Genomic DNA, 24365 nt, shown 5'->3' on the forward strand with positions numbered 1-24365 from the left:
CAAAGTAACACAACTTGAAGTTTTTGTTTCTATTCCTTAAAGACATGTAACCATTCCTTAAACAAAAGCGCTCCTTTGCACTTTAGTTGCAATTGTGCAACACACTTGCTCCTTTCTGCAACACACTTGCTCCTGCACACTACACACTTTTTCATACATAAGACACTTAATTCAAAAATGACGGCTCATTGTACCATTGGGAAAACACATCTGTTCAAAATCCTAAACACATTGGTTAATTGAAACAAACACCTGAAAACACTTTCTTCCAAAACTGAACACCAATCAGCTTCAAAAAGGCCTCAGTTCAGCCATTTTGAGAACTTTGCAAGCATGGATGCAGCAAGAGGCAGAGGCAGAGGTAGAGGAGGAAGAGGAGGAAGAGGAGGAAGAGGAGGAAGAGGAGGAAGAGGAGGACAGAGACATAGAGACATGGAGGAGGACGTGGTGGAAGAGGCCGTGCACGGAACATTATTTCCGATGACATAAGAGCAACTTTGGTGGACCATGTCATAAACCATGGTCTGACTATGAGGGAAGCTGGGCAGAGAGTCCACCCTAATCTAAGCCGTTTCACAGTTTCATCCATAATAAGGACATTCCGACTGGAAAACAGGTATGTCTTCAACTCTCTACTTTCTACTCTACTCAGACTGTATCTAGAGTATTTGCCGTACTGTACCATATCACATGTACTGTATTGCAGGGTGGCTAATGCTCCTTTTGAACGAAAGTGGTAGTTTGGGACATACTGTGATTACCTACATTGAGATGTTTCAGTACTTTTTATGGTATATATAGTAAAGTACAGTATATACAGTACTGTAAAAAAGAAACAAACCAATACAGTAACATTTTGTGGTCTGCTTTTTTCTATAGAATGACTAGAAGACCTTCTGTGGGCGGACTCCAACGCCTGGTCACCCAACAGCAGGAGCTTGCCATTGTGGACCTGGTCAGAGCAAACAATGCAATCTGTCTCAACCAGCTACAGCAACAAATACTTGCAGATAGAGAAGTATTCAATAACATAGAGCGAGCAAGCAGTTAAACTATCTTGGTAAAGCACCAAATTACCATGAAGCCATTGTACAGGGTCCTATTTGAGAGGAACAGTGTCAGGGTCAAAAGACTTCAATGTGAATATGTACAGGTAAGTATTACAGTCCTTTACATTTACAATACAGTATTGGTGTCATCCAGTTACAGCTGAATATGTGCCATTGTATCAGTACCACATAGATACATTCAGAGAAGTACCAGGTACCTGTTTGATGGGGTTCTGTATGTGCAGTACTATAGTTGAGTGTTTTGAGTAATGCCATCCAAAATATGTATTACATGTATTTGGTTTTGTTACGGAGCATCTTGGAGATGGATGGAGCTGCACAGCATTGAATTTATTTACATTGATGAGGATGGATTCAACCTCAGCAAAACAAGACGACGGGGTCGTAACATAATTGGCCAAAGGGCAATTGTGCAAGTCCCGGGGCAGCGCGGGGGAAATATCTCATTGTGTGCTGCCATAAGCCTTCAAGGGCTACTGCACCATCAAGCAAAACTAGGTAACTTCAATACCGAACATGTAATTACATTTCTGGATGCACTTCACGATGCAGCTGTACAGGACAGACCAGAGCAGCCCAGGTTTGTTGTGTGGGATAATGTTTGTTGCTCTGATCGGGCTGCTCTGATCCGCAACTGATTCACCAACCATCATCAATTTGAAGTCCTATACTTGCCCCCTTACACACCATTTCTTAACCCCATAGAAGAATTTTTTTCGGCTTGGAGATGGCACGTATATGACCGCCAACCTCATGCTCGCATCCTCTTCTGCAGGCAATGGAACAGGCCTGCAGAGACATCGACTTAGGGTGAATCGATGGATGGATTCGGCACACAAGGCAATATTTTCCCCGATGCTTAGCGGGAGAAAACATTGCTTGTGATGTTGATGAGATCCTATGGCCAGACCCCAACAGAGGGCAGGATCCATAAGCCCACCCACGCACAATTGCCATGTTTTTCTGTGTTTACAGTACAGTAGGGTTTATTTTTGCTCAAACTATTTACTGCACTGTAATGTACAGTACTGCAATGTACAGTATTTAGTATTTGATCTTTTGGTTGTGGTGAAAACGTGCCCTCAGTGGAACTGAATATGTATAGTAATTGTAACAAAATGTCTTGATAATAGTTCATGTATACCTTGAGTTCAACCGTTCAAACTCCGCTTGGCTGTGCCATCAATAACCCCTTCTGTCTGGGACAATATGGGGAGTGCGTGTGTGTCTTTCTGTGTGTGTGTGTGTGTGTGTGTGTGTGTGTGTGTGTGTGTGTGTGTGTGTGTGTCCTTTATTTATTTGTGTATTTGTGTATCCTTTATTTATTTGTGTGTCTATATGTCTGTTGGTGTGCATATGTGTGTGTGTCAGTGATGGGTGACGTGACATCACCCCTTACTCTGACCCTTGACATGAGGTGAATTTCATTTGATTCATCAATACACTCCCAAACATTCCAACAATAGTCATAAGGGTGGAGGAACGAGAAGATGGAGGAGAGTGAAATGGGTGTATATGACATCTCCATGACGATTAGCATGAGCTGTCGTGTTCGCGACATTTAGGGAGGAACTAAAGAAGGGAGCATTTTCTCTGAGATATAAAGAGGAAGAGAGAACCAAGACGATTTTACTTGTGAAATAAGAATTGGTTCCAAGTAAATGCGATCAACTTGAGGTAGGAATGCTTTCTTACTTACTATTTGTCTTAGACATAAAGCAACATGTGCTCGCTTATATAAACAATCCCAGCTAACTGAAATGCTTTTAATTTTGGACATGTGGACTTTATTTTAATGTAATCATTAACATTGTAAGGGTGTCATTATCTGACCGGAACAATTCAGGGAATTTCTATTCTTTCTTTTTAACTGGTTTCAATATTATTATCTTTTAGAGTCCATTACAAACATAAACACGATTTAAAACCATTCACTATTGTTTGTATCAGGGGAATAAAAACAATAGAATAAAGTTAAAGTTTTCAACACATATTTTCAAGAACACGCAACAGATTTAGTTATTAGTCATAATGAACTAGAATTAAATAAGTCCATTCCATTCAACATTTCTCATTATTGCAGATGAATGGTTGCATTAAATTGGAATCAGTCATTTTGTTGGGTAACTTTGGGGACAAAGACAATCTGCCATGACTTCAAAGGTTCCTCTTGTTTCTCCAGGCACAGATCACCATGGGGGACTGGTCTTTCCTGGCCTCCTTGCTGAAGAAGGTGCAGTCTCACTCCACGGTGGTGGGGAAAGTATGGATGAGCGTCCTCTTCCTCTTCCGGCTCTTCATCCTGGCCGCTGGTTTAGACAGCGTCTGGGGAGATGAACAGGCCAGCATGAACTGCAACACTAACTCTCCTGGCTGCAAGAACGCCTGCTACGACCATGCCTTCCCCCTGTCCCACCGCCGCTTCTGGGTCCTGCAGATCCTCTTTGTGTCTCTGCCCACACTCATCTACCTGGGTCACGTCCTGCTGGTCATCCGCAAGGAGGACAAGCTGAGAAGGAAGCTGGGTGAGAAGTTCAACAAGAAGGGCCTGCCCAGGACGCCTAAGTACTCTGACGAACACGGCGCGGTCCAGATCAAGGGTTCTCTGCTGTTCAGCTACATGAGCCAGCTGGTTGTGAAGATCATTCTCGAGGTGGCCTTCATGGTGGGCCAGTACTACATCTACGGCTTCATCTTCATGCCCACTAAGATCCTGTATGGCGAGTACCCCTGCAGGCAGATCGTGGCGTGCTTCATACCGCGGCCCACAGAGAAGAGCATCTTCATCGTGTTCATGCTGGTGGTGTCCGGGATTTCTTTGGTGCTAACCGTGGTAGAGCTGATCTACTTGATGTGTTTGTCACTGGGAGCCAGGAAGAGAAGGGCCTCCACCTCCACCACCTCCACAGAGATATACAACCTGAGTCCAGTGAAACACCGGCCCAAGGCAGAATCCACAATGTGCTAGCTCCCATGCAGGGAAAACTACATTATATACTTATAAATGGAAAGTTATTTAAATCATTCAAAATTTACATTGTAAGGATTTCTATGTCCATAGTTTATGAAAAAAACGAAAAACGTTACACAACACTTCAAATACCTAAACGATTGAGTTTGGGAGTTGCCTAGTGCTGGTGTGCAGCGCCTGGTGTTGGTGATGAGGTGTATATGCCTGCCAGGAATGGTAAACCACCAGGTGGACTCCCACTCCCACTGTTTCTACGTTTTTTAGGTTGGAACCTACAAACTTAACCTGTCACTCAAACTGTTTATTGACATTAGATATGAGCAGATTATACTTTTAATCCTATTTGTACTACACTTAATGTAGTACAAATAGTAGTAATAATAATTGTGCCCCAGTATATAAAGCCTACTCTTAGGAATTTACAGAGATTGTTGTTTATATATCGATCCATTTTTTATATATGTTTTTAATGAATGGATGAATAGTTCTTGATGTCACTGTTTCATCGTATTTGTATTTGTTCATGAGTAACAAAACACGTGAAACAGTGTCATCGCTACCAACCCGCTTGACCACACTGTTGGATAGACAGACAGGAGAAAACCGCAGACATTTCACGTTGATCAGCTTTGTCTATCACGTGATTGCTGGAATTTATTTTTTGAAACTACGTGGTGAGATATAATAAAGAAAATATCAAAACTATGCAAACAGTTTCAATCAATTGTATGAAAAAAAATCGATGTTCAAAATTTAAAGTATTCAAGGGTGTGTATCCTTAAACCTCATATTTTGCTATGATTCGCAAAGATAAAACACAGAAATACCTAGCCTACCCAAAGAAAATAATTGATTCGATGACAAGTAAAATATATAAAACATAACATTTGATGGTACGGTTGTTGGGCGACGTCATTGAACAAGAAAGCAGAAATGTCTCCAAAATGCACCACAGAAGAGACTCGGCCCAAAGAGTCGTGGCATTAACTCATTCCCTCACGGACCCCGTCCAGAGGCCAATAAAGGACTTACACAGGACACTAACCTGGAATAAGAACGACTGGGAAATGATAAGACAAAAAATAGGATAGGTAGAACATAACATTATTGATGGATAGATATATTGCATCATAGGCCTACTTGATAGATCCACCATAAAGATCCTTCATCAGTGGTATGCCTCTAAAGATCTCGGACCAACTAATCTACAGTGCTTAATGCATAAATATTATTATTTAAATAGATTAAAAAGATTATATTGAGCACTTAGCTATAGCATTTCTACATAAAACCTATAGTAGGCTAGGCTACCTTATACATGGTAGGTACATACTAGGCTTATAACATCCTTAAAAAAACATTTAAGGATGTTATAAGACCAAATAATAACTCCCAAAAACGTTTAGGGGGGTGTTATTTCTTGCTAAAAAATGTGCGGCCATACCGACATTCAGACCCGCCCCATATATAAACCAAAGTCACATTTTGGAAGGAAGTAGGCCGTCAACAAAGTTTCCATGTAGTAGCCATAGTGTTCTCAAGGTAAGGACGACTTACTAAGGAGGACGACATACAATGTGTCAGGTCATACACTGATTCCTGGGATTTATTTGTTGAAACTACGTGGTGAGATATAATAACAAAAATATCAAAAACAATGCAAACGGTTCACTCAATTGTATTGTTTTATTAACATTTTTCGATGTTCAACATTTAGTAAGTGTGTGTTTCCTTAAACCTCATATTTTGCTATGATTCCGAAGATAAAACACAAAGAAAATAATTGATTCGATGACAAGTAAAATATATAAAACATAACATTTGATGTTACGGTTGTTGGGCGACGTCATTGAACAAGAAAGCAGAAATGTCTCCAAAATGCACCACAGAAGAGACTCGGCCCAAAGAGTCGTGGCATTAACTCATTCCCTCACGGACCCCGTCCAGAGGCCAATAAAGGACTTACACAGGAAACTAATCTGGAATAAGAACGACTGGGAAATGATAAGAAAATAAATAGGATAGGTAGTAGAACATAACATTATTGATGGATAGAGATCTTGCATCATACTTGATCATACTTCATCAGTGGTAGCCTCTAAAGGTCTCTGACAAGGTAAACTAAAGTGCTTAATGCATAGATATTATTATTTAAATAGATTAAAAAATAATATTGAGCATTTAGTAGCAATTATACTAGAATCTATAGTAATACATGGTAGTATACTAGACTTAGAACATCCTTAAAAAACCCTTTAAAGATGTTATAAGCCCAAAAAAGTAACACCAAAAAACGTATTTCTTGCTACAAAATGTGGTGCCATATCGACCTTCAGACCCGCCTCTTATATTAAACAAAGTCACGTTTTAGAAGGTAGTATCATCAAAGTTTCCATGTAGTATAAACGTATAGTGTTCTCAAGGTTTGTGTACTTAATATGACTATCAAATAACCAAGTTTCTCTATTGTATGTCGACTCGTCCTTAGTTACAGTACTTAGTTGTGTAGCATTGTATTCTAGCTATCGTTGTTGTGTATGGGGAGTGGATCAACCTAACAATTGTAAGTGCTTGGCACTTGGTTCCATAAACATCCTTACGGTACCGACAGAGATATATTGTGGTTTCTCCTTCTCTGACAAATGTACTAAGTCTCTTTGGATAAAAGCCGTCTGCTAAACGCCCTTATTGTAAATGTATTGACCTGCCCGTTGCAATGTGTTGTAAGGTGTGAGGACCTCCCAGCAGGTGGAGCTGCCTTCTACGGGTCCATCCATGATCCTCACATTAGAATTAGGTGGTCCGAGGCACCTGCTTCATCTCCAGGACAGCCGAGTGGCTGGGCATGGTAAAGGGGGCCATGTGCCGTCTCTTGGAGCACCTGCCTCTGCACAGCAGGTAGAAGACCTCCAGAACGTTGAGCAGCAGGGCCACGCAGGACACCCCCAGCATGAAGATGATGAAGATGGTCTTCTCGGTCGGCCGGGACATGTAGCACTCCACAGTGAAGGGACAGGGTGCTCTGGAGCACACCACTCTGGGGTCCATGACGAAGCCGTACAGATAGTACTGCCCTACGATGAACGCCACCTCCAGAAGGATCCGGAAGAAGATGGTGGCCAGGTAGCTGCCCAGAAGGTCCCCTTTGATCTTGACGTGACCTTTGTCGTCCGAGTATTTTGGGTTCTTGGTCGGCTCGCTGCTGGTCTGCATGCGCTCCCTCAGCTTTTTCTCCTTGTGGATAACGTGGAGGACGTGAGCGAGGTACACCAGCGTGGGGCTCGACACGAAGATGATCTGCAGCACCCAGAAGCGGATGTGGGAGATGGGGAAGGCGTGGTCGTAGCACACGTTCTTGCAGCCTGGCTGCTTGGTGTTACAGATCATTTGGGATTGCTCATCACCCCACACCTGTGATTTAGGACAGATGTTTTAATGCGTACCCCATAGCATCACATCTCTGTCAATGCATTAAGAATGAAGATAGTCATAATCATTTTAAACCACAACAGCAACAACCATTGACCTTTTCTGCTCCGGCCCCGAGGACCATGATCCGGAAAATGAAGAGCACTGTGAGCCAGACCTTCCCGATGACCGTGGAGTGGGACTGGACCTTGTCAAGGAGAGACGCTAGGAAACTCCACTCACCCATGCTCTCTGAAAAATAAGGCATTCCGTTCATTAATGCATCCATTAGTGGTGTTTTTCGATATAACAGAATGATTGTGAATGGATGTTCTGTAGTGCTGGACTGGACAACAATGTTTCAATTTAGTCAGTTAAAAATAAAATACGTTGTGCTTACTATTGAATATAAATTAAATGATACACTTTGCATAGGGCCAAATACAGAAAGCTTATTTGAAAAGACAAGCAATTCCATCCGCAGAATTCCATTTAATTAAGATTAATAACCAAGATATTTTCGTAGATGACACTTTATAAAAACCCTAGTTATGTATTATTATTATTTCCTAATTGAACAACCAAGCAACATGAATCACACAATTCCAAAGCTAATACCCTACACACCTAAAACAATTATTCAAATCCAGGATTGCGTTACTTTTAATCAGACTGATACATGAGAATACTGTGATATAAGATATGCAACAAAAAAAAGGAAAATTACTACCTTAGGCAATAATTCAATTTTAAACTTTTACTTCCAAACATATTTCAATAAATACAAAATTTGTAATCGGCATTTGCACTTGTCTAAGAGAATCCTTTAACTAATACAAGGAAATACCCTCCAGGACAGGAGGAGCAAACAGCTCTTCAGTGTCAAGTCTAGAATCACTAGCTCATGTAGAAACATGCTCGGATGTATTAAGATACTATTCCGTGATTCAGGCAAAAATAACCGACAAACACTAACCTTATTTTTGAAGTCCGGTGGTGAAACGACCGCAAGCTCCTGGCCGTGAAGCTGCAGATGCTGTATGTCCTACAGCCCACTGAACTTTAACTTTAGAGTTTCACAATACTGTTACGTTGTCATGGGATCTAGAAATGATAAATCTGGAGCAAATACATTTGAGGGCTAAGCCCTGATGATTGTGAAGGTTAATGTTTGACAGAGAAAATGATAGGGTGCGCACGTCCTTTAGTAAATTACTGGTTAGTAAAATATTTGGTAGGTCATAAAAATATCAGTTGTTCAGTAGATGTATGATGAGATAAACATTGATCACATTGCAACTCAAAAAGGTTAATTTAGTCTATCTTGATAAATTAACTTGTATGTTCATGTAAACAGACTACCGTAGTATTCATTCATTCATTCATGAAGAAGACTGCAGGAAGTAGTCGAAACATGTCAGGTACAAACAAATGAATACTAGTCTGTTTATATGAACGTACAAACTAGTTGATCACATTGCAATTGCTTGTTAAATGTGGAAAAATAAAAATCATGTTTTAATTATTTATTCATTTGTTTTGAAGTATTCTCTCTCTCTCACTCTCTGTAATATTTATTTATATTCTATGTTTCCTTTAATTCATCATTAGATTATGTTCCTTGTTAAATAAATGTATGCATGGATCAATAAAGTACTACTTACTACCTTCATATTATGTTTGTGCACAGTCATCTGTCTGACGAAGGATGAGTCACACATAGAGATTATATTCAACACTATATCAAACTACTTGTAGTTCTGGTTCAATTTAACTGTGGTTTATCATCTACCACAAATCTGTTGGATTATTTAAAAACATGTGGAATACAGAATCTTTTTCCCAATGAAACTTTATTAATTTAAAGACATATCGGGATTTGACAATACAAAGAGTTAGCTATCATTATTAAATGTTCCATAAAGAAAACAAATTAAAGAATTCCTTATAAGAAAATAAATTTGTAACATCTCAACTGTAAGGTTCCATCACATAAACATCGGGTTAGTTAAAATATTATTTATACCAAACCTAAGCTATATATATATACATATACAGATACTGTACATATATAGCTTCATTAAAATCCCCATTATGCACCAGTGGAAAATACATGAATAAAAACCTAGCCAAACAGCACATGTCGCACCATCTCAACACCGTCCAAAACCACAATGCAACATTTTACCAAAGTGTTCTTGAGCATTTCGTATTTTATTACTTGAAAACACGTTACATTCTGACTTTGCTGTGAGCAAGAGAAGGCCACTTCGACCTTCAAGATTTGCACTAAATAAATACAATTGAACCAACAAATGCTGCTTGGTGATCTAGTGACCACTCAGAAGCTTCTTCTCCTCCTTGGCCCCGTTGAGGCTCCCAGCAGTACTCTGGCCGCTCTCAAAGTCCATGTTCATCTTGTTGGCCTGCCGGGCGTCTTCTGCCGTTGGCCACATGGGGCCTGAGAGCTGTGCCGGGTGCCGAGCGGACGTGATCATGTGCGAGCGCTTCCTGGGGGAACATCTGCTCCTGCTCACCAGCAGGTAGAAGACCTCCAGAACGTTGAGCAGCAGGGACACGCAGGCCACCACCAGCATGAAGATGATGAAGATGGTCTTCTCGGTGGGCCGGGACATGTAGCACTCCACGGTGAAGGGACAGGGTTTCTTGGAGCAGGGGAACATGGGGACCATGATGAAGCCGTACAGATAGTACTGGCCCACGATGAAGGCGGCCTCGATGATGATCTTGGCGCCCAGCTGGGCTAGGTAGCTCCCCAGGAGGTTGCCCTTGATCTTCACCTTGCCCTTCTCGTTGGTGTACTTGGGGTGCTTCTGCGTGCTGGCGCACCCGGGGCTGGCCAGATTCTCCCTCATCTTGTTCTCCTTGTGGGTGACATGCATGACATGGCCCAGGTAGATGAGCGTTGGTGTCGACACGAAGATGATCTGCAGCACCCAGAAGCGGATGTGTGAGATGGGGAAGGTCCAGTCGTAGCACACGTTCTCGCAGCCGGGCTGCTGAGTGTTGCAGAGGAAGCCCGACTGCTCATCGCCCCAGACGCTCTCCGCCCCGGCCCCCAGCACCATGATCCGGAACAGGAACAGCACGCTCATCCAGATCTTCCCGATAACCGTGGAGTGGGACTGGACCTTGTCCAGCAGGGAGGATAGAAACCCCCAATCACCCATGTTGTAGGAGAGGTAGTTATTGCTCTCTGTTAAAAGGGATATGAGGAAAAAACAGCGCTTAAGAGTGTCCAAAATTAATCAAATAATCTTCTTGTGTAAGTACTTTTATTTTGAACATGTTTTAGAAGAGGCTAAACAACAAGCAATTAATTGTTAAATAATTATTGTTAAAATAATGTATTTGTCTTTCTGAATCAGTCCATACCTATTTTATTTTTTGACCTTTTTACTAAAAATGAAGAAATTGGTACCTTAATACATCATTCAGTTCAGATTGCCCCTTAAACAAATTACTTTATACCCTCCATGAAATAGTGGCAGCAAGTCAACTGTTACGCACATTATAAAGTACAGCCAATGTCCTTGAGTTGTTGGTCATGAATAACTAGTCAATCACTTCACGGTTTGTAAAATTTATGAAACGTTATATCACTCATGTTTAAACTTATGAATTATATTGGTTTAATATATCTATATATCTTTATAAAGATATGTATATATATATATATATATATATATATATATGTGGAAAAAATACAATTTAATAATGCATGATGGTAATATCAGCTATTTAACATTAATTGAATAATCCAAGCAGAAAATAAAACATGTGAATGTTGTTATTTGTTATCCAAATCTGATCAAAGCCTATCATTAGATTAGTGTAAGGAAGAGCAGAAGAGTTGTCTTACCGGAACACCAGTGGAACAAGTGTGGCCGCGCTGTGCCAGGAACACACTGCTAACTGAGGTGGACCTTGGAGTTTGGTGGTTCAGCCGGCTGGCAGGGAGAGTGCGTTGCAACACACATCTGGGCGCCAGTCAGGTGCTCACATTCACCAAATCAGCAAATCAGCTGCAAACTCAGACAAGAGTTTGCGGAAACACAGGAAAGTAATTATTGACAGGTGTTAATTATAACAGAACGCTTACTTTAACCTCTCGAACGTCCACACCATTTTATTCTCTGCTTCACATTTATCTCATTGTAAACATTATTAAATCCAACCTAATATTTACTATTCTAAAATGATCATAGCATGAAGCATGATTATTTGGTCATTCCATTGGATGACGTTGCATTTCTAGGTACTAAATGTTGTAGCAAGTGGTCTTGAATTGAGTTTTGAGACTTTGTATCAAAAACTCCCTCAGTGTGCTTCTTCAAACAAAAGTACAACATATTTACATATACACATGTGGTGATGTTAATGGCAGGGACCTTGAACCCCATACCACGATAATGTTATGTAGAGAATTGAATCCTTACATTGTCACTACTCATGGGCACCGTGAGCCATTTAAAGTAGTGTCAGCATTTTTAAATTATAGACAATATAAATAAAATAAACCAATAAATCACATTTATTTTTGTAATGTGTACAGACTACAGATATGAAAATCAAAAGTCTGTAAGACCTACAGTATATTGATCTACAGTATATCAGCCAGTAGGTTATGATATACACACAGAAATGCAAAATATTGACTTATATATTTTGATACCTGGCAAACAACAACCAATATTCTGGCAAAGTATTAGCCAATCAGTTACCAGATTAGGACAGGTCATCCCTTAACATCAAACAGCATCCTGAGACTAAAAGAGTGATCTGACAATACTATTAGGGACCGAAATAAAATTGAATCATGAAAATGACCAGAGAATGACACCAGCAAAAAGTGCTGTCATCTATTGACCTCCACAAGTTTCTAAATGTGGACTTCCCCCGTGTTGTTGTCCTCAGACCATGAACCTTTAGCCACGCCGTTCAGCCCCGCCCCCACACCCCCCTTGGCCATGCCGGCCCCGGGCCCCCTGCTGTCCTGGCGCTCCAGGTTGTAATGGTCCTGGATCCTCTGCTCTCGGTTCTTGAAGGCCTTCCTCTCCATGAGCGGCGGGGTGACGGGGGTGACGGTGTAGTCTTGCCTCCGAGCTATGCACTCGCCCGCCACTTTCACACACAGATGAAGCAGCTCCACAATGCTGAGGAGGAGAGACACGCAGGCCACCACCAGCATGAACCATATGAACATGGACTTCTCCGTGGGTCTGGAGAGGAAGCAGTCCACCTTGTGCGGGCAGGGCGACATGCTGCAGACGTAGCGGGCCTGCAGTGTGAAGCCGTACAGGAAGTACTGGCCCAGGATGAAGCCCAGCTCCAACAGGATCCTGGCCACAAGGTTGAGCAGGTAGCTGCGCAGGATGCTCCCCCGCAGGTTGATCTTGCCGTTGCTGTGGCTGTACTTGGGGACCTTGTAGCCCTTCTTCAGGAACAGGTGGGCGTCCTCGTCCAGCTCCGCCTGCCTCTGGATCTTCAGTCTCACCTGTGGAGACAATCATTCTATTCATTCCATTTACATTCAGACACTTTTATCCAAAGCAACTTATATAAGCCGGGTATATAACTGGCAACCTTCCGGTTACCCACTCTACCTCCTGACCCACTGGTTCCCCATTACATCCATGTTTTTCTGTTAGATTAAACATTTTCTGGTGTATCTTGCCACCCTTTCTTGTTTCTTTCTTGTGATTCATCTTCTGTTTGACGAGGCTTTGAGTCCCTAACAAACAGAAACCAAGGGGACTGTAAATCCCTTCACAAAGGAGGTTCTGAAACACTAACAAGGCCCCCATGCCTTGTGTGCCTAAACACACAGCTGGAAACCCCACATGTTCCCCAGGAAAGCGAAACGCAATTATATGAGGAGAACACATCACCTCGGTCCGAACATCCTAACAAGGCTTAGGGTAATGAGGTTGTTGTTCTCTTTAAATCTTTTATTTTTTTGTACATTGTAAACTTGTTCTGTGCAACATGTCTAGCTGTTTGTTAAGGCGCGTTAAGCCTTGTTAAGCTTTGTTTATTTAGCCTTGTTCATTAAGCCTTGTTCATTAAACCTTGCTAAGTCTTGTTCATTAAGCCTTGCTAAGCCTTGGTCAGTAGGCCTGGTTAAGCCTTGTTCAGTAGGCCTTGCTAAGCCTGGTTCATTAGGCCTGGTTAAGCCTTGTCCATAAGGCCTTGCTAAGCCTTTTTCATTAGGCCTTGTTAAGCCTTGTTCATTAGGCCTTGTTAAGCCTTGTTCAGTAGGCCTTGCTAAGCCTTGTTCATTAGGCCTGGTTAAGCCTTGTTCATTAGGCCTGGTTAAGCCTTGTTCACTAGCCTTGCTAAGCCTTTTTCATTAGGCCTTGTTAAGCCTTGTTCAGTAGGCCTTGTTAAAGGGGACCTATTATGCTTTTCGACTTTTATGACCTATAAACGTTGTTATAATGATTGATAGTCATGTTTAACCATACTCAAAAAAACGATGTAGACTTTCGGGAAACTCTTCCTCTCATCTGGGCGCTTTCAGTCTTCTCTGTCACCGCTCCGTTTCGTCCTTCTCCGCCCCCCTCCTGCCAACCCAACTCCGTTGTGATTGGTTACCTTCCTTGGAGCGCGTGCGCGGGCAGATTTCGTCAGGCATATGGGGGTGTGGCAGGAGTACGTCTACGTAGATGTTTCCCGGAAATGTGAACAAGTGAATCGCAATCGCTGTGCCGAGTGCGCTCTGCACAGCCACCCCAGACTGTCAGCAGGGAATACGTCGAAATGCATGTACGGCATTATTTGACACTTTAATATGGTTAAACATGACTATCAATCATTATAACAACGTTTATAGGTCGTACAAGTCGAAAAAGCATAATATGTCCCCTTTAAGCCTTGTTCAGTAGGCCTTGTTAAACCTTGATCATCCATTCCCTTCCAAAGGGATTTCTAGAAGGCTTGGTTCCCATCTTTACTGGAGGAGAAAACAAGGAAGTGGGCAGAGCTTGGACGCTTGGGGCCTCAGAGAGGGGTCGGTGAGTCCACCAGAGGAAGGAGCTTGGACGCTGGGGGCCTCAGAGTGGCGTTAGTGAGTCCACCAGAGGAAGGAGCTTGGACGCTGGGGGCCTCAGAGTGGGGTTAGTGAGTCCACCAGAGGAAGGAGCTTGGAAGCTGGGGGCCTCAGTGGGGTTAGTGAGTCCACCAGAGGAAGGAGCTTGGAAGCTGGGGGCCTCAGAGTGGGGTTAATGAGTCCACCAGAGGAAGGCGTGCGTCACCCGGGACTCGCCTTGCGCTCAGCATGGATGACGTGGAGGACGTGGCCCAGGTACACCAGGGTTGGCGTGGCCACCGAGATGATCTGCAGCACCCAGAAGCGGACGTGTGATATGGGGAAGGCGTGGTCGTAGCACACGTTCTTACACCCCGGCTGGTTGGTGTTGCACACAAAGTCGGACTGCTCATCACCCCACACCTGGTGGACACAGACACACATCAGCTCCCCGCTCCACACTATAACAACACTTATCATCCAGACATTTAGGAATATAATAAATATGATATGTTATATGATGTAACATGATATTATAAGATAGATAAGATCTCAGCAGAGAAATGTAGGTGTTCCAGCAGCCAGCATACATACACACAACACATGTATACATACATATCCCACCTAAACAAAAGCATGAGCCCACAATACCTAGCCTAGGATAGAAAAAGTGGAAAGGATGGTCCATGTGGATAACTATAAGTAGCTGTTACTCAGAGATAACAGTACAAAATGTGTGCAAATACGCAGGTGTGCAAATAAACAGGTGTGCAATAAATACCGGTAGGTATTTATAAAGTAAAATTATAAAATAAAAAATACAGATATATATATATATAAGCATATATAATATCTTATATATATATATATATATATATATAAGCATATATAATATCTTATATATATATATATATATATATATATATAAGATTGATATATATAAGCAGCTCAAGCTAAAGTTTAAGTGAATATTCTTCTGTCCTTACTAAAAAGGGGAGTTATTATAAAGTGCAATTGCAGTAGGTAAAAAAGTATTCTTAAATCTGTCCTTTTTGCAGCTTAGCTGTCGTAGCCTCCCACTACATTATATGATTTTATATAATGTATTGGATTATATTGATTTATATTAATGAATGGTGTGCATGTTTGTGGCCGTGTGTGTGCGTGCATGTTTGATTGTTTGTATGTGTGTGTATAGGTGCATTTGTCTGTTTGTGTGAGCGTGCATGTACGTGCATGCGTGCATTTGTGTTCATGTGTGGTTGTGTGTGTGTATGTAAGTGGGTGTGTGCCTGTCTGTGTGTGTCCATGCATGCGTGGTCATGTGTGTGAGTGTGTGTGTGCGTGCGTGCAAGCAGACCTTCTCTGTGGCGGTGCTCAGCACCAGGATGCGGAACACGAACAGCACGGTGAGCCACACCTTGCCGATGACGGTGGAGTGGGTCTGGACCTGGTCCAGCAGGCGACTTAACAGGTCCCATTCACCCATAGCCGGCGCCAGTTGGCCTGACTGCTTACAGCACACACCAATAAGGTTACTGCTGCTTTCATGGCAACACTGAAGTCGAGCCGCTTTGGCAGTGAATAGATTACTGTTAGTAAAGGGCTGCTTTTATACAGCAAAAAAGTCAACAATTGGGAAGGGCCATTGCATTATCTGTTGAAGGTTAATGTGTTAAAGGTAAGTCAATTAGTCATTAGGAAGAAGTAAATAATGCATTGTCCATAATAACATCAAATGTTATGAAAATCTTACAAGGTAAAGCTGCCATTGGATGTAGGATTCAATGAATTAATAATTGCAACACCCAATCCGACTCAAGGCCTCAGGCATGGGGGCTCAGGCTGCTGGAGACTATCTCTCAGTTACAGCGAGCACTCTGAGCACGGCTCCTCCAAACCTCATGGACCAGTGGCAATGTTGGAACCAAGGAGTTGACCTTGATGATTCAACTAAACAACTTAACATAGAAACTCAGTGCGGTGGTTCCATTCACTGAAGTATACGGGTGTAGTTAAGAAGAGACTAAGCCTCCATGACTACATTCAAATCCTGTTTTAAACAATTGATTGTTCATTTATTACTGATTACTTATTGATTGATGATCTCAATTTCTTACACTTATATCAGTAGGTGACATTATATCAGTAGGTGACATTATATCAGTAGAAGATATTCTATCTGTACATGACATTATATCAGTCGGTGATATTCTATATGTAGGTGACATTAAATCTGTAGGTGACATTACAGTATATCTGTAGATGACATTATATCAGTAGATTATATTCTATCTGTAGGTGACATTACAGTATATCTGTAGGTGACATTATATCAGTAGGCGATATTCTATCTGTAAGTGACATTATACCAGTAGGTAATGATCCTGTTAGGGTGATAATGTAATCAAGTCATCTTTCATATCGCCAAAGACCATGGATGCAACAACCTGAATGACAAGAGTGAATACAGGCGCAAATACAAACAAGGACTTAATAAATAAAGTATAGCATATAAACCATATTAAGAAGGATAAATTAATGAATAATTGAATTAAATGATTATGGATGTATGTCTTTGAGGACATTTCCACTCGGTATGTTCTAACCATGGCTTGATCAAGTCACCTTTGGTATGGCGGTTCGGCTCTTTGGAATACAAGCATTTTTTAAACAGTTCATTTATGACGGTAGCCTACTACTCAGCTGTTTTAAGTGCATTATTCATGAAGTAATTATATATTGTTGTCCACTTACCAATAAATCACCCACTAGAGGAAAAACCAAGTGTCTGTAAGGGAGAGTTGGAGCAGTCTGAAGAGCAGCATCTGAAGTCCCCTAGCCTGGCACCTTATCTGGAAGGACACTGTCGCTGTCCTTCCACACGCAATAACAATCCAAGGGACAGGGTATGATAGGAACAGCATGCAGCAGGTCCAAACACAAGGCCCATTTCTCTGTTTGGATTCTTGGGTTCATATAGTTTAATATAGAGAGGTTTAAACTTTATTCCACAGCGCTGTGTATCATCGTCTATCACCTCTGTCTCTGAGTGGTCTAAATGTTGAACAACAAAAAACTGAAATGGTTTTGCAAAAAACCTTTATAAAAATATCTTCAAAACAAACATATATATTAGTTGTTTTTCCAACATGTTGGTCTATCGTTGAGGGGTACTGCACCTACTTCTGTATTTAATCGACTTGTGTTGGTTGGGCTACATTAGGGGAAGGGGCTAGGACCACCTTGTGCCCTCCCTACCCCGACACACTCTTCAGGTCCATTCACACACCAAGGTAAGTCTGTGCGCATTTCCACCCATAGTGCACCCATCATGATCCCATGGTTGCGATAGGGCTCCGTGTTTAGGCTTTCTCGTGGCCATTCAGGGAGGCTCTAGGTGTCTGGAACGCTCTCTGCAGCTGCAGTCAACGATTTACACTGAGAATAGCGCTCCAGCAGCCTTATGCAAGCCCACATCTCATGTAGGAAGCTCCAGACAGCAGGGAAGGCCAGGAAAAGTGTAACTTACTTCCAGTCTTCCGTGATTTACGGAAACAGAAATCCAAAAAAAAGAAACGGATGGAAAAATAAATCACTACTAAACAAATGGAAGGTTAATATCAAACATTTTTGTTTTCTTAAAATTTCACCCAATAAAACGTAGCTTTTGGGAGGTTAGATTGTGCCCCTATCAAAACCTGCCCAAGCATCCCAAGCATTGGTGAGAGAATTCTAAAAGCTTCAGACGCACACAGAGGCATTTAAAGTAAATATTGTATTTCAAGGTTTTTGACCAACATGTCTATATTTGAATACTATCTCAATTCCCCCTTGGAGGCCAAGAAACTTGGTGCGTGCTGATATCCAAAGAATTGTGTTTATGTATTGTCTTGAGCTGTGGTGCAACATTTGAGTAGTGCTGTGTGCTATAGACACACTGCTAACACCAAGGAGACATTGGAAGGGTAACCCACAAAGGAATGCCTGAAAGGTTGAATTCTGTGGTGCAAATACGTATTTAAATACACTTCATGGCCTCTTCACAGTGCGAGTAGAGTACATGGAAGAAAGTTGGGTCACAACCACAGTCCTTAGAAAATGGTCACGTCCCAAGAATATCTGATATATTGTTACCATTAACATATACTGTCCATCAGGCTAATGAACTTATAGGTCTCCATTATTTAAATAATGTTCTGAAAAAAATAGTCATCTGAAAATCGTGTATCCATTGTTCAATCAGGCGGAAGGATGGATGGATGGCAAAAGCAAAAAAGTAAAACATGTTGAACCAATCAGAGGAACTGTGATGCCAGCGACCAAATCCGCTCAGGGATGTAACTCATGACTCCATGCTGAAAAAGAAGAAAGAATTGAGTTGAATAAACAACAAAGAGATCGAAGAAATGACGTGCATTGTTGTTAAACTGTGGCCTATGTTCATCCTTTTGTCCACTAGCTTGTACAACTGTGATTACACAGGATATATGCTATGGTTCATTGCAACTCAAATGATGCACAGTATATGTTAAACAGAATCTATGATATGGTGGTTCTTTACATCAATTAAGATGTTGCATCCCCTTGTCCACAGTTCTACTATGATGACGTACAGTATATATTATACAGTTATGCACGGTTATTCTTTGCAGATTTAGACGGTTGGTTGATGCAGATCTTATCAGAAGACAATCACATAGAATGGTTATCCCAAAGGCATCATCATTATTGTGATCCTTGGAGTCCTCTCTCTGCTGCCTACCTGCAGCGTGTGGGGCCAGTAGCCTGTGGTGTGGTGGGCCACGCCCAAGGTGGAGATGGCATGGCGGGCGTACACCTCTGCTTCAGGGACCAGCCAGCCCCCCAGGTCCAGCACTGAGGAGGCTTCTCCTACTCTGGAACGCACCTGAGATAAGAGAACAAGGCATGAAGGTGTTCTTACTACAGGGAGAACACCACCCCTTCCCATATCAGCTGCCTGTGGACACACACCTGTTGGTGATGGAGCGCGGTTCATCAGGGGGCACGCACCCTGATGGAGCGTGGTTCATCAGGGGGCACGCACCCTGATGGAGCGTGGTTCATCAGGGGCACGCACCCTGATGGAGCGTGGTTCATCAGGGGCACGCACCCTGATGGAGCGTGGTTCATCAGGGGCACGCACCCTGATGGAGCGTGGTTCATCAGGGGCACGCACCCTGATGGAGCGTGGTTCATCAGGGGCACGCACCCTGATGGAGCGTGTTTCATCAGGGGGCACGCATGGGGGTGATGACAACGTTTGAACCACTAGATAATTTGACCTAAAGATGGCATCTAAAGACAAACATTATGATTTGTCTCACTTGAGACATTCAAAGGGATGATTGAAGTTGCATTAAATAAGGATTGCTCCTGTTTTAAATAACTTTCTTAATTGTCCCATTGTATTATTTATATGCATTGAAATGTTCTTCTGGTTGTTTGACCTGCATTTATCTATTGTACATTTTTATTTCTGTTTTATTTGTATGGTATAATCAGGGAGTCATCGAAAAAGAGAGCCTGCTCTCAATGGCCTTCCCTGAATAAATAAAAGGTTAAATAAATAACACATAATAAAATGAAAACATTGTAAGACGGTTGGCTGGCATCTTCTCCAGATGTTTGAGGCTGGTACATGAGGCTGTGTCCCCAGGCTGCTAGGAGCGGATGACTACCTGGAGTGGAGTCAGAGTTTGGAGGAAAACCCCTCGTCTGCCGTATTCTAGGTGAAGAGCCTGGGTAAACCTTTCCAGGAATCCCTACACAGGTCGGAGGAACAGAGGGAAAAGCATGCGAGTCATCGTGTGGATTTGAACACCATGTTAAAGGTTCCAATAGATACAAATAAAGAAGAGCTTATAGGAAGCCATGTTATACTAGCCTGGGTAGCCCCGCCCATTCTTCCGGCGAATTGAGTTCGTCCTGCACAAGGGTCTGGAGAAGAGCAATACATTTCTTTCTAGTTTCTATACGTTTTTGCGGTAGCCAATCACCGAGCTGGCATTTCCCCTTGGCGCGCCATTGGCTGGTTTAACACAATGACGACAGGGAAGCGATGGCAAGCAGCCAATCGTGTACAGTCAGTTGAACTAGGCCCGTTGATCACGCCTCTTGTGCTGAAGAAAATGACGGCAGCTTCCCCAGACCAACGTGCAATCTACGATTGGCTTGGTCTGGCCAGACTAATGTTATACAGCATCTGGGGGCCATGGATGGGATTATGATGGGTACAGTCCCTCTGTTACCTCACCTGTGAGGCGAACAGTGCTGCACCGGAGGATCGACTGCCTGCACCAGAACACAAATGGACCAGCGCACCGCGTCCCTGCTCCACCATCCCGGGCAGAACCAGTCTGGTCATAAGGGCAGCGGCCAGCACGGCCCTGTTCACCAGCTCCAGCAGTCCCTGCTCTGACGTCTCTGTCAGGGGGATGGGCTCCTCCAGAGACCTGGCCCCACAGTTCACCAATATGCCCACGTCTTTATCCCCCAGAGCCTCTCTGAGGGACTGGATGGCTGCGTCGCCGAGAGCCAGGTCAGCTTCAACCACAGTCACTTCTACTCCATGGCGTTGAGAGAGAGCCTTTGATAGGTCTGTACTCATGGTGCCATCACGACTCACAAAGAGGAGGCTCATGCCCTGCCGGGCCAGTTCCTCCGCATAGGCGTGGGCCGTGTCATCTGCTGCACCTGGGGCCAGAAGAATGCATCACACCATGCAGCAATAGTTTTCAGAATCTGGCATTTATAAGTGAGAGGAAGAGCGTGTTGCGTGACTGCAACTGGATGCCTGGACTCTCCTTATTGTTAACTGGCCAGCACCCCATCTCCAATTAAGAATATTTTGCATGTATGCATGCGTGCATGCATGCATACATACATACATGTGTGTATACATGTATGTATGCAGAAATGTATAAATGCATGTCAATTTTGGCACCCATTACGCTCCTGATTGAGGGTGATTATAGATTTGTATAGATTAAGGGCTATACAAATACAAATTAATTGAATTGGTTACATACCGTGGATGACTGCCCATGCACCAAACCGCTGGGCCAAGGTCCTCCTGTTGGGCATGAGTCGTGGGAGGAAGTGGACCCTGACCAGAGAGCAGCATCTGTGCAACACAGTGCACACCCTGCAGGCCGTGTACAGGGCCCCCACCAGGGCCAGGGTCTCCACCGTGCTGCTACAGGACCGGGCCATCTGACGGTACAGGAGGGAGAAGCTATCCACCGCTGCCATGTTGTGGCTGCTGCCGTCACACAGGTTATCCGCAGCCGGACCCTGAGACAGATAGAAAGACACACAGATGTCTAAAACACACTGTACTGATGCGATGTACTGATGCGATGAACTGAGCCAAAGACTACCAAAGGGAAGTTAAGGTACGTAAGGGAGACACGCAACGCGACACGTTCGAGATTATGTCGCAGCCGGAAAGAATGACTGGAAGGGACCGGTTGACAGCCCGAGAGGACTACAAACCAGTTACAAACAGAACCCCGTAACTCCAGGAATAACTACAACACCGTCACGTGACAGCAAGTTACATACGTCACAAACATGCGACAAACACGCGGAGCCTCTGGTACAAACATACTGATAAAATAAAACACAAACATAACGACACTAGGGACACTACGTGAACCTCGTCGTTTTTCACCGTCTGATTCTTTTACTTTATTAAGTGTTTCAGTACTACCCAGAATCCAACGCGGGAACTGTACACCCCACAATGCAGCGCGGCAGACCAGAGTAGGCTGTGTTTCCATGGAGACGGATCCGTCAATACGAAACGAGACGGACGACAACGTCTCTCCACCGTGAAGGATCTCTATCTTAAGGACACAGATGACGTCATCATAAGAACAGGTACGGTGACGATATCGTAGTGACGTGGATGTGACGTCGTCTCCACGTGCCGGCAGGTCAGCAGAAAGGGGTTATCCCTGGCTGGAGCGCTCTGCAGCCAGGGTTGACAGATAGGGCGGGAAAACTGGCACAATCTGGCAACACTGCACCCTAGCAGAAAGGGGTTTTCGATAAGGCATCCATCATGACGTCACCCTTGCTAAACCTTCTGATCCATCACGTCCTCCTCTAAAGGTAACCATGGTGACATCACCATAGCTAAACCTTGATATTGATCACCTCCTCTAAAGGTAACCATGGTGACATCACCTTAGCTAAACCTTGATATTGATCACCTCCTTTTAGATTTAAAGCACTCAGACGCAGGGGACAGGCCCATAACCCCGTAACCTAACCCCCTCTGATACCCATAACCCCCTCTGGTACCCATAACCCCCTCTGGTACCCATAACCCTGTCTGGTACCCATAACCCCCACTTATCACTCTTTCCATCTCAGGACCAGTATACCCATCGTGTCTCACCTGCCCTCTCCTCCCAGGCCCAGGACCCGACCATGTCCCAGTTCTCCAGCGAGGACGAGGCAGAGCTGCAGTATCTGCTCCGTCAGCTCCTGAAGAGCACAAAGGACAGGATATCTGGCGCTCCGTCCATTGAATGTGCTGAAGAGATCCTACTTCACCTGGAGGAGACCGACAAAAAGTTTCACAAGTCAGTAAAGTAAACACAACGACTATAAGCCATATAACCATACCATTTTTTACTCCTAAAAAACTATTTTCTTCCTGAAAATCATATATTGCGGTAAATATATTTAACTCACTATTATTTATTTTAAAGAATCTCAGCCAAACGTTCCAACCAAATTGTCATTTCAGAAAATGTGCTGCCTTAAAAAATATTGAATCTATGATGGTCTTCTGGTCTCCCCGTCTGTATATCAATGATTACTGGCGGACTATGCTCCTCGCTCTAGCTATGAGCTGGTCAGGTACCTGCGGCAGCATGTGGACCGGTCCCTGGGGGCGCTGGTGGAGGCAGAGACGGAGCTCGGGGCCGGAGGAGACGCTGGAGCCTCCGCTCATGACATCCACGCTGTCACCAGACGGACCAGGGACTCCGCAGAGTGAGAAACCCGGCTCAGAGATGACTGAATATTGAATTAAGTGGTCGGTTATGAAACTAGTATCTTCACATGGAAGCAAGTTCATTCAATGAAGAAACATTTGTTTTTCTGACACTGCTACAATGTGTATGGGTTTATTTAAATAACTCTGAAACACAAATGTGCCCAATGGATAGACCTTTTTTAAGTAAAATATAAATAATGCTGCTTAGATATATTCAAAAATGTATTGTGATTTATTTGTAATTAATTCCGGACCCAGAAGCAGAGGCTTTCCTTTCCCCCCTAAACATCACAATGCACCAATGCATTTGTAACCACCTAATACGCATGTAGTTACACAATAACATTGTACATCCCTTTTTAACACATTCTACAACATTTTGCACAGGGAACGTGCCTAACCGCTACTTAGCATATAGTACACCCCTACAATTTTAAATTTTTTGGGAGGTGTGGGAGGTGGAGGGGAGGACATGCAGCCAAGGACCAGGGCAGGAATCAAACCTGGGTCGCTGCTATCTGGTCGAAGCCTTAAGGGTACGCGCTCTACCCAGTGTGCGACTGGGGCGCCCCCAGTACACCCCTACTTAGCACGTTGTACACCCCTAATTGTCACATTATACACCCCTAATTGTCACATTGTACACCTAGGGCTGGGCGATATGACCAAAATATCATATCCCGATAAAGGTCATTCATATCCCGATAACGATATATATCACGATATAGCACACAATGAATAAATAGTTTAGATAAAATGACCACATGGAAAGGCGTATTTCGTAGCCCCTCTTTTAGGTACGAGCTCACTTTGTCTTGGCTGGTCGTGGGA

The 24365-nt window shown here is 43.2% G+C and overlaps 6 protein-coding genes across 11 annotated transcripts in view; 2 read left to right on the forward strand and 4 right to left on the reverse strand.

Annotated features, from left to right (window-relative positions):
• The first annotated feature begins 2597 nt into the window (after positions 1–2597).
• On the forward strand, positions 2598–4746 carry LOC132449762 (gap junction Cx32.2 protein-like). Its single transcript, XM_060041582.1, has 2 exons — positions 2598–2747; positions 3253–4746. Exon 2 carries the CDS (start codon positions 3265–3267, stop codon positions 4036–4038), a length of 774 nt encoding a protein of 257 aa, XP_059897565.1. The 5' UTR covers positions 2598–2747; positions 3253–3264; the 3' UTR covers positions 4039–4746.
• A 962-nt stretch (positions 4747–5708) lies between these two features.
• On the reverse strand, positions 5709–8570 carry gja12.1 (gap junction protein, alpha 12.1). The gene is made up of 3 exons (XM_060042123.1): positions 8426–8570; positions 7568–7701; positions 5709–7452 (listed from the first exon to the last, which is right to left on the reverse strand). The coding sequence occupies exons 2-3, from the start codon at positions 7694–7696 to the stop codon at positions 6835–6837; spliced, it is 747 nt and encodes a 248-aa protein (XP_059898106.1). The 5' UTR covers positions 7697–7701; positions 8426–8570; the 3' UTR covers positions 5709–6834.
• A 713-nt stretch (positions 8571–9283) lies between these two features.
• On the reverse strand, positions 9284–11491 carry gja13.1 (gap junction protein alpha 13.1). Its single transcript, XM_060042122.1, has 2 exons — positions 11333–11491; positions 9284–10666 (listed from the first exon to the last, which is right to left on the reverse strand). Exon 2 carries the CDS (start codon positions 10638–10640, stop codon positions 9780–9782), a length of 861 nt encoding a protein of 286 aa, XP_059898105.1. The 5' UTR covers positions 10641–10666; positions 11333–11491; the 3' UTR covers positions 9284–9779.
• A 497-nt stretch (positions 11492–11988) lies between these two features.
• LOC132450127 (gap junction Cx32.7 protein-like) lies at positions 11989–17353 on the reverse strand. Its single transcript, XM_060042130.1, has 3 exons — positions 15861–17353; positions 14738–14923; positions 11989–12967 (listed from the first exon to the last, which is right to left on the reverse strand). The coding sequence occupies exons 1-3, from the start codon at positions 15987–15989 to the stop codon at positions 12353–12355; spliced, it is 930 nt and encodes a 309-aa protein (XP_059898113.1). The 5' UTR covers positions 15990–17353; the 3' UTR covers positions 11989–12352.
• Positions 17354–17585: 232 nt separating this feature from the next.
• hsdl1 (hydroxysteroid dehydrogenase like 1) lies at positions 17586–22061 on the reverse strand. Of its 2 annotated transcripts, XM_060042120.1 has the most exons (5): positions 21553–22058; positions 20778–21217; positions 20203–20286; positions 19266–19409; positions 17586–18858 (listed from the first exon to the last, which is right to left on the reverse strand). In XM_060042120.1, the coding sequence occupies exons 1-5, from the start codon at positions 21773–21775 to the stop codon at positions 18799–18801; spliced, it is 951 nt and encodes a 316-aa protein (XP_059898103.1). In that variant the 5' UTR covers positions 21776–22058; the 3' UTR covers positions 17586–18798. The 2 variants fall into 2 exon arrangements, with proteins under 2 accessions (XP_059898103.1, XP_059898104.1); XM_060042121.1 differs by lacking the exon at positions 20203–20286 and having other exon boundaries at positions 21553–22061.
• Positions 22062–22245: 184 nt separating this feature from the next.
• Positions 22246–24365, forward strand: part of tbc1d32 (TBC1 domain family, member 32) — a 91532-nt gene continuing 89412 nt past the window's right edge. For 3 of the 5 annotated variants that reach the window (XM_060042088.1, XM_060042091.1, XM_060042090.1), the window contains exons 1-3: positions 22247–22405; positions 22946–23115; positions 23381–23530. In XM_060042088.1, the coding sequence (XP_059898071.1) occupies positions 22961–23115; positions 23381–23530 (305 nt within the window). In that variant the 5' untranslated portion in view covers positions 22247–22405; positions 22946–22960. The other 2 variants (XM_060042092.1, XM_060042089.1) reach the window with 2 other exon arrangements.

The sequence above is a fragment of the Gadus macrocephalus genome, chromosome 21, assembly GCF_031168955.1.
Source record: "Gadus macrocephalus chromosome 21, ASM3116895v1".
Classification (NCBI taxonomy): Eukaryota; Metazoa; Chordata; class Actinopteri; order Gadiformes; family Gadidae; genus Gadus; species Gadus macrocephalus.

Coding starts and splice junctions, on each gene's coding strand:
- LOC132449762 (XM_060041582.1), top strand. CDS start 3,265: ATGGGGGACTGGTCTTTCCTGGCCTCCTTGCTGAAGAAGGTGCAGTCT.
- gja12.1 (XM_060042123.1), bottom strand. CDS start 7,696: ATGGGTGAGTGGAGTTTCCTAGCGTCTCTCCTTGACAAGGTCCAGTCC. Junction 7,453..7,567: donor TCGGGGCCGGAGCAGAAAAG/GTCAATGGTTGT, acceptor CCTAAATCACAG/GTGTGGGGTGATGAGCAATC.
- gja13.1 (XM_060042122.1), bottom strand. CDS start 10,640: ATGGGTGATTGGGGGTTTCTATCCTCCCTGCTGGACAAGGTCCAGTCC.
- LOC132450127 (XM_060042130.1), bottom strand. CDS start 15,989: ATGGGTGAATGGGACCTGTTAAGTCGCCTGCTGGACCAGGTCCAGACC. Junction 14,924..15,860: donor TGAGCACCGCCACAGAGAAG/GTCTGCTTGCAC, acceptor TGTGTCCACCAG/GTGTGGGGTGATGAGCAGTC. Junction 12,968..14,737: donor TCATCCATGCTGAGCGCAAG/GCGAGTCCCGGG, acceptor TTGTCTCCACAG/GTGAGACTGAAGATCCAGAG.
- hsdl1 (XM_060042120.1), bottom strand. CDS start 21,775: ATGGCAGCGGTGGATAGCTTCTCCCTCCTGTACCGTCAGATGGCCCGG. Junction 19,410..20,202: donor AAACTCTGACTCCACTCCAG/GTAGTCATCCGC, acceptor CTCTTATCTCAG/GTGCGTTCCAGAGTAGGAGA. Junction 18,859..19,265: donor ACTGGCCCCACACGCTGCAG/GTAGGCAGCAGA, acceptor CTTCTTTTTCAG/CATGGAGTCATGAGTTACAT.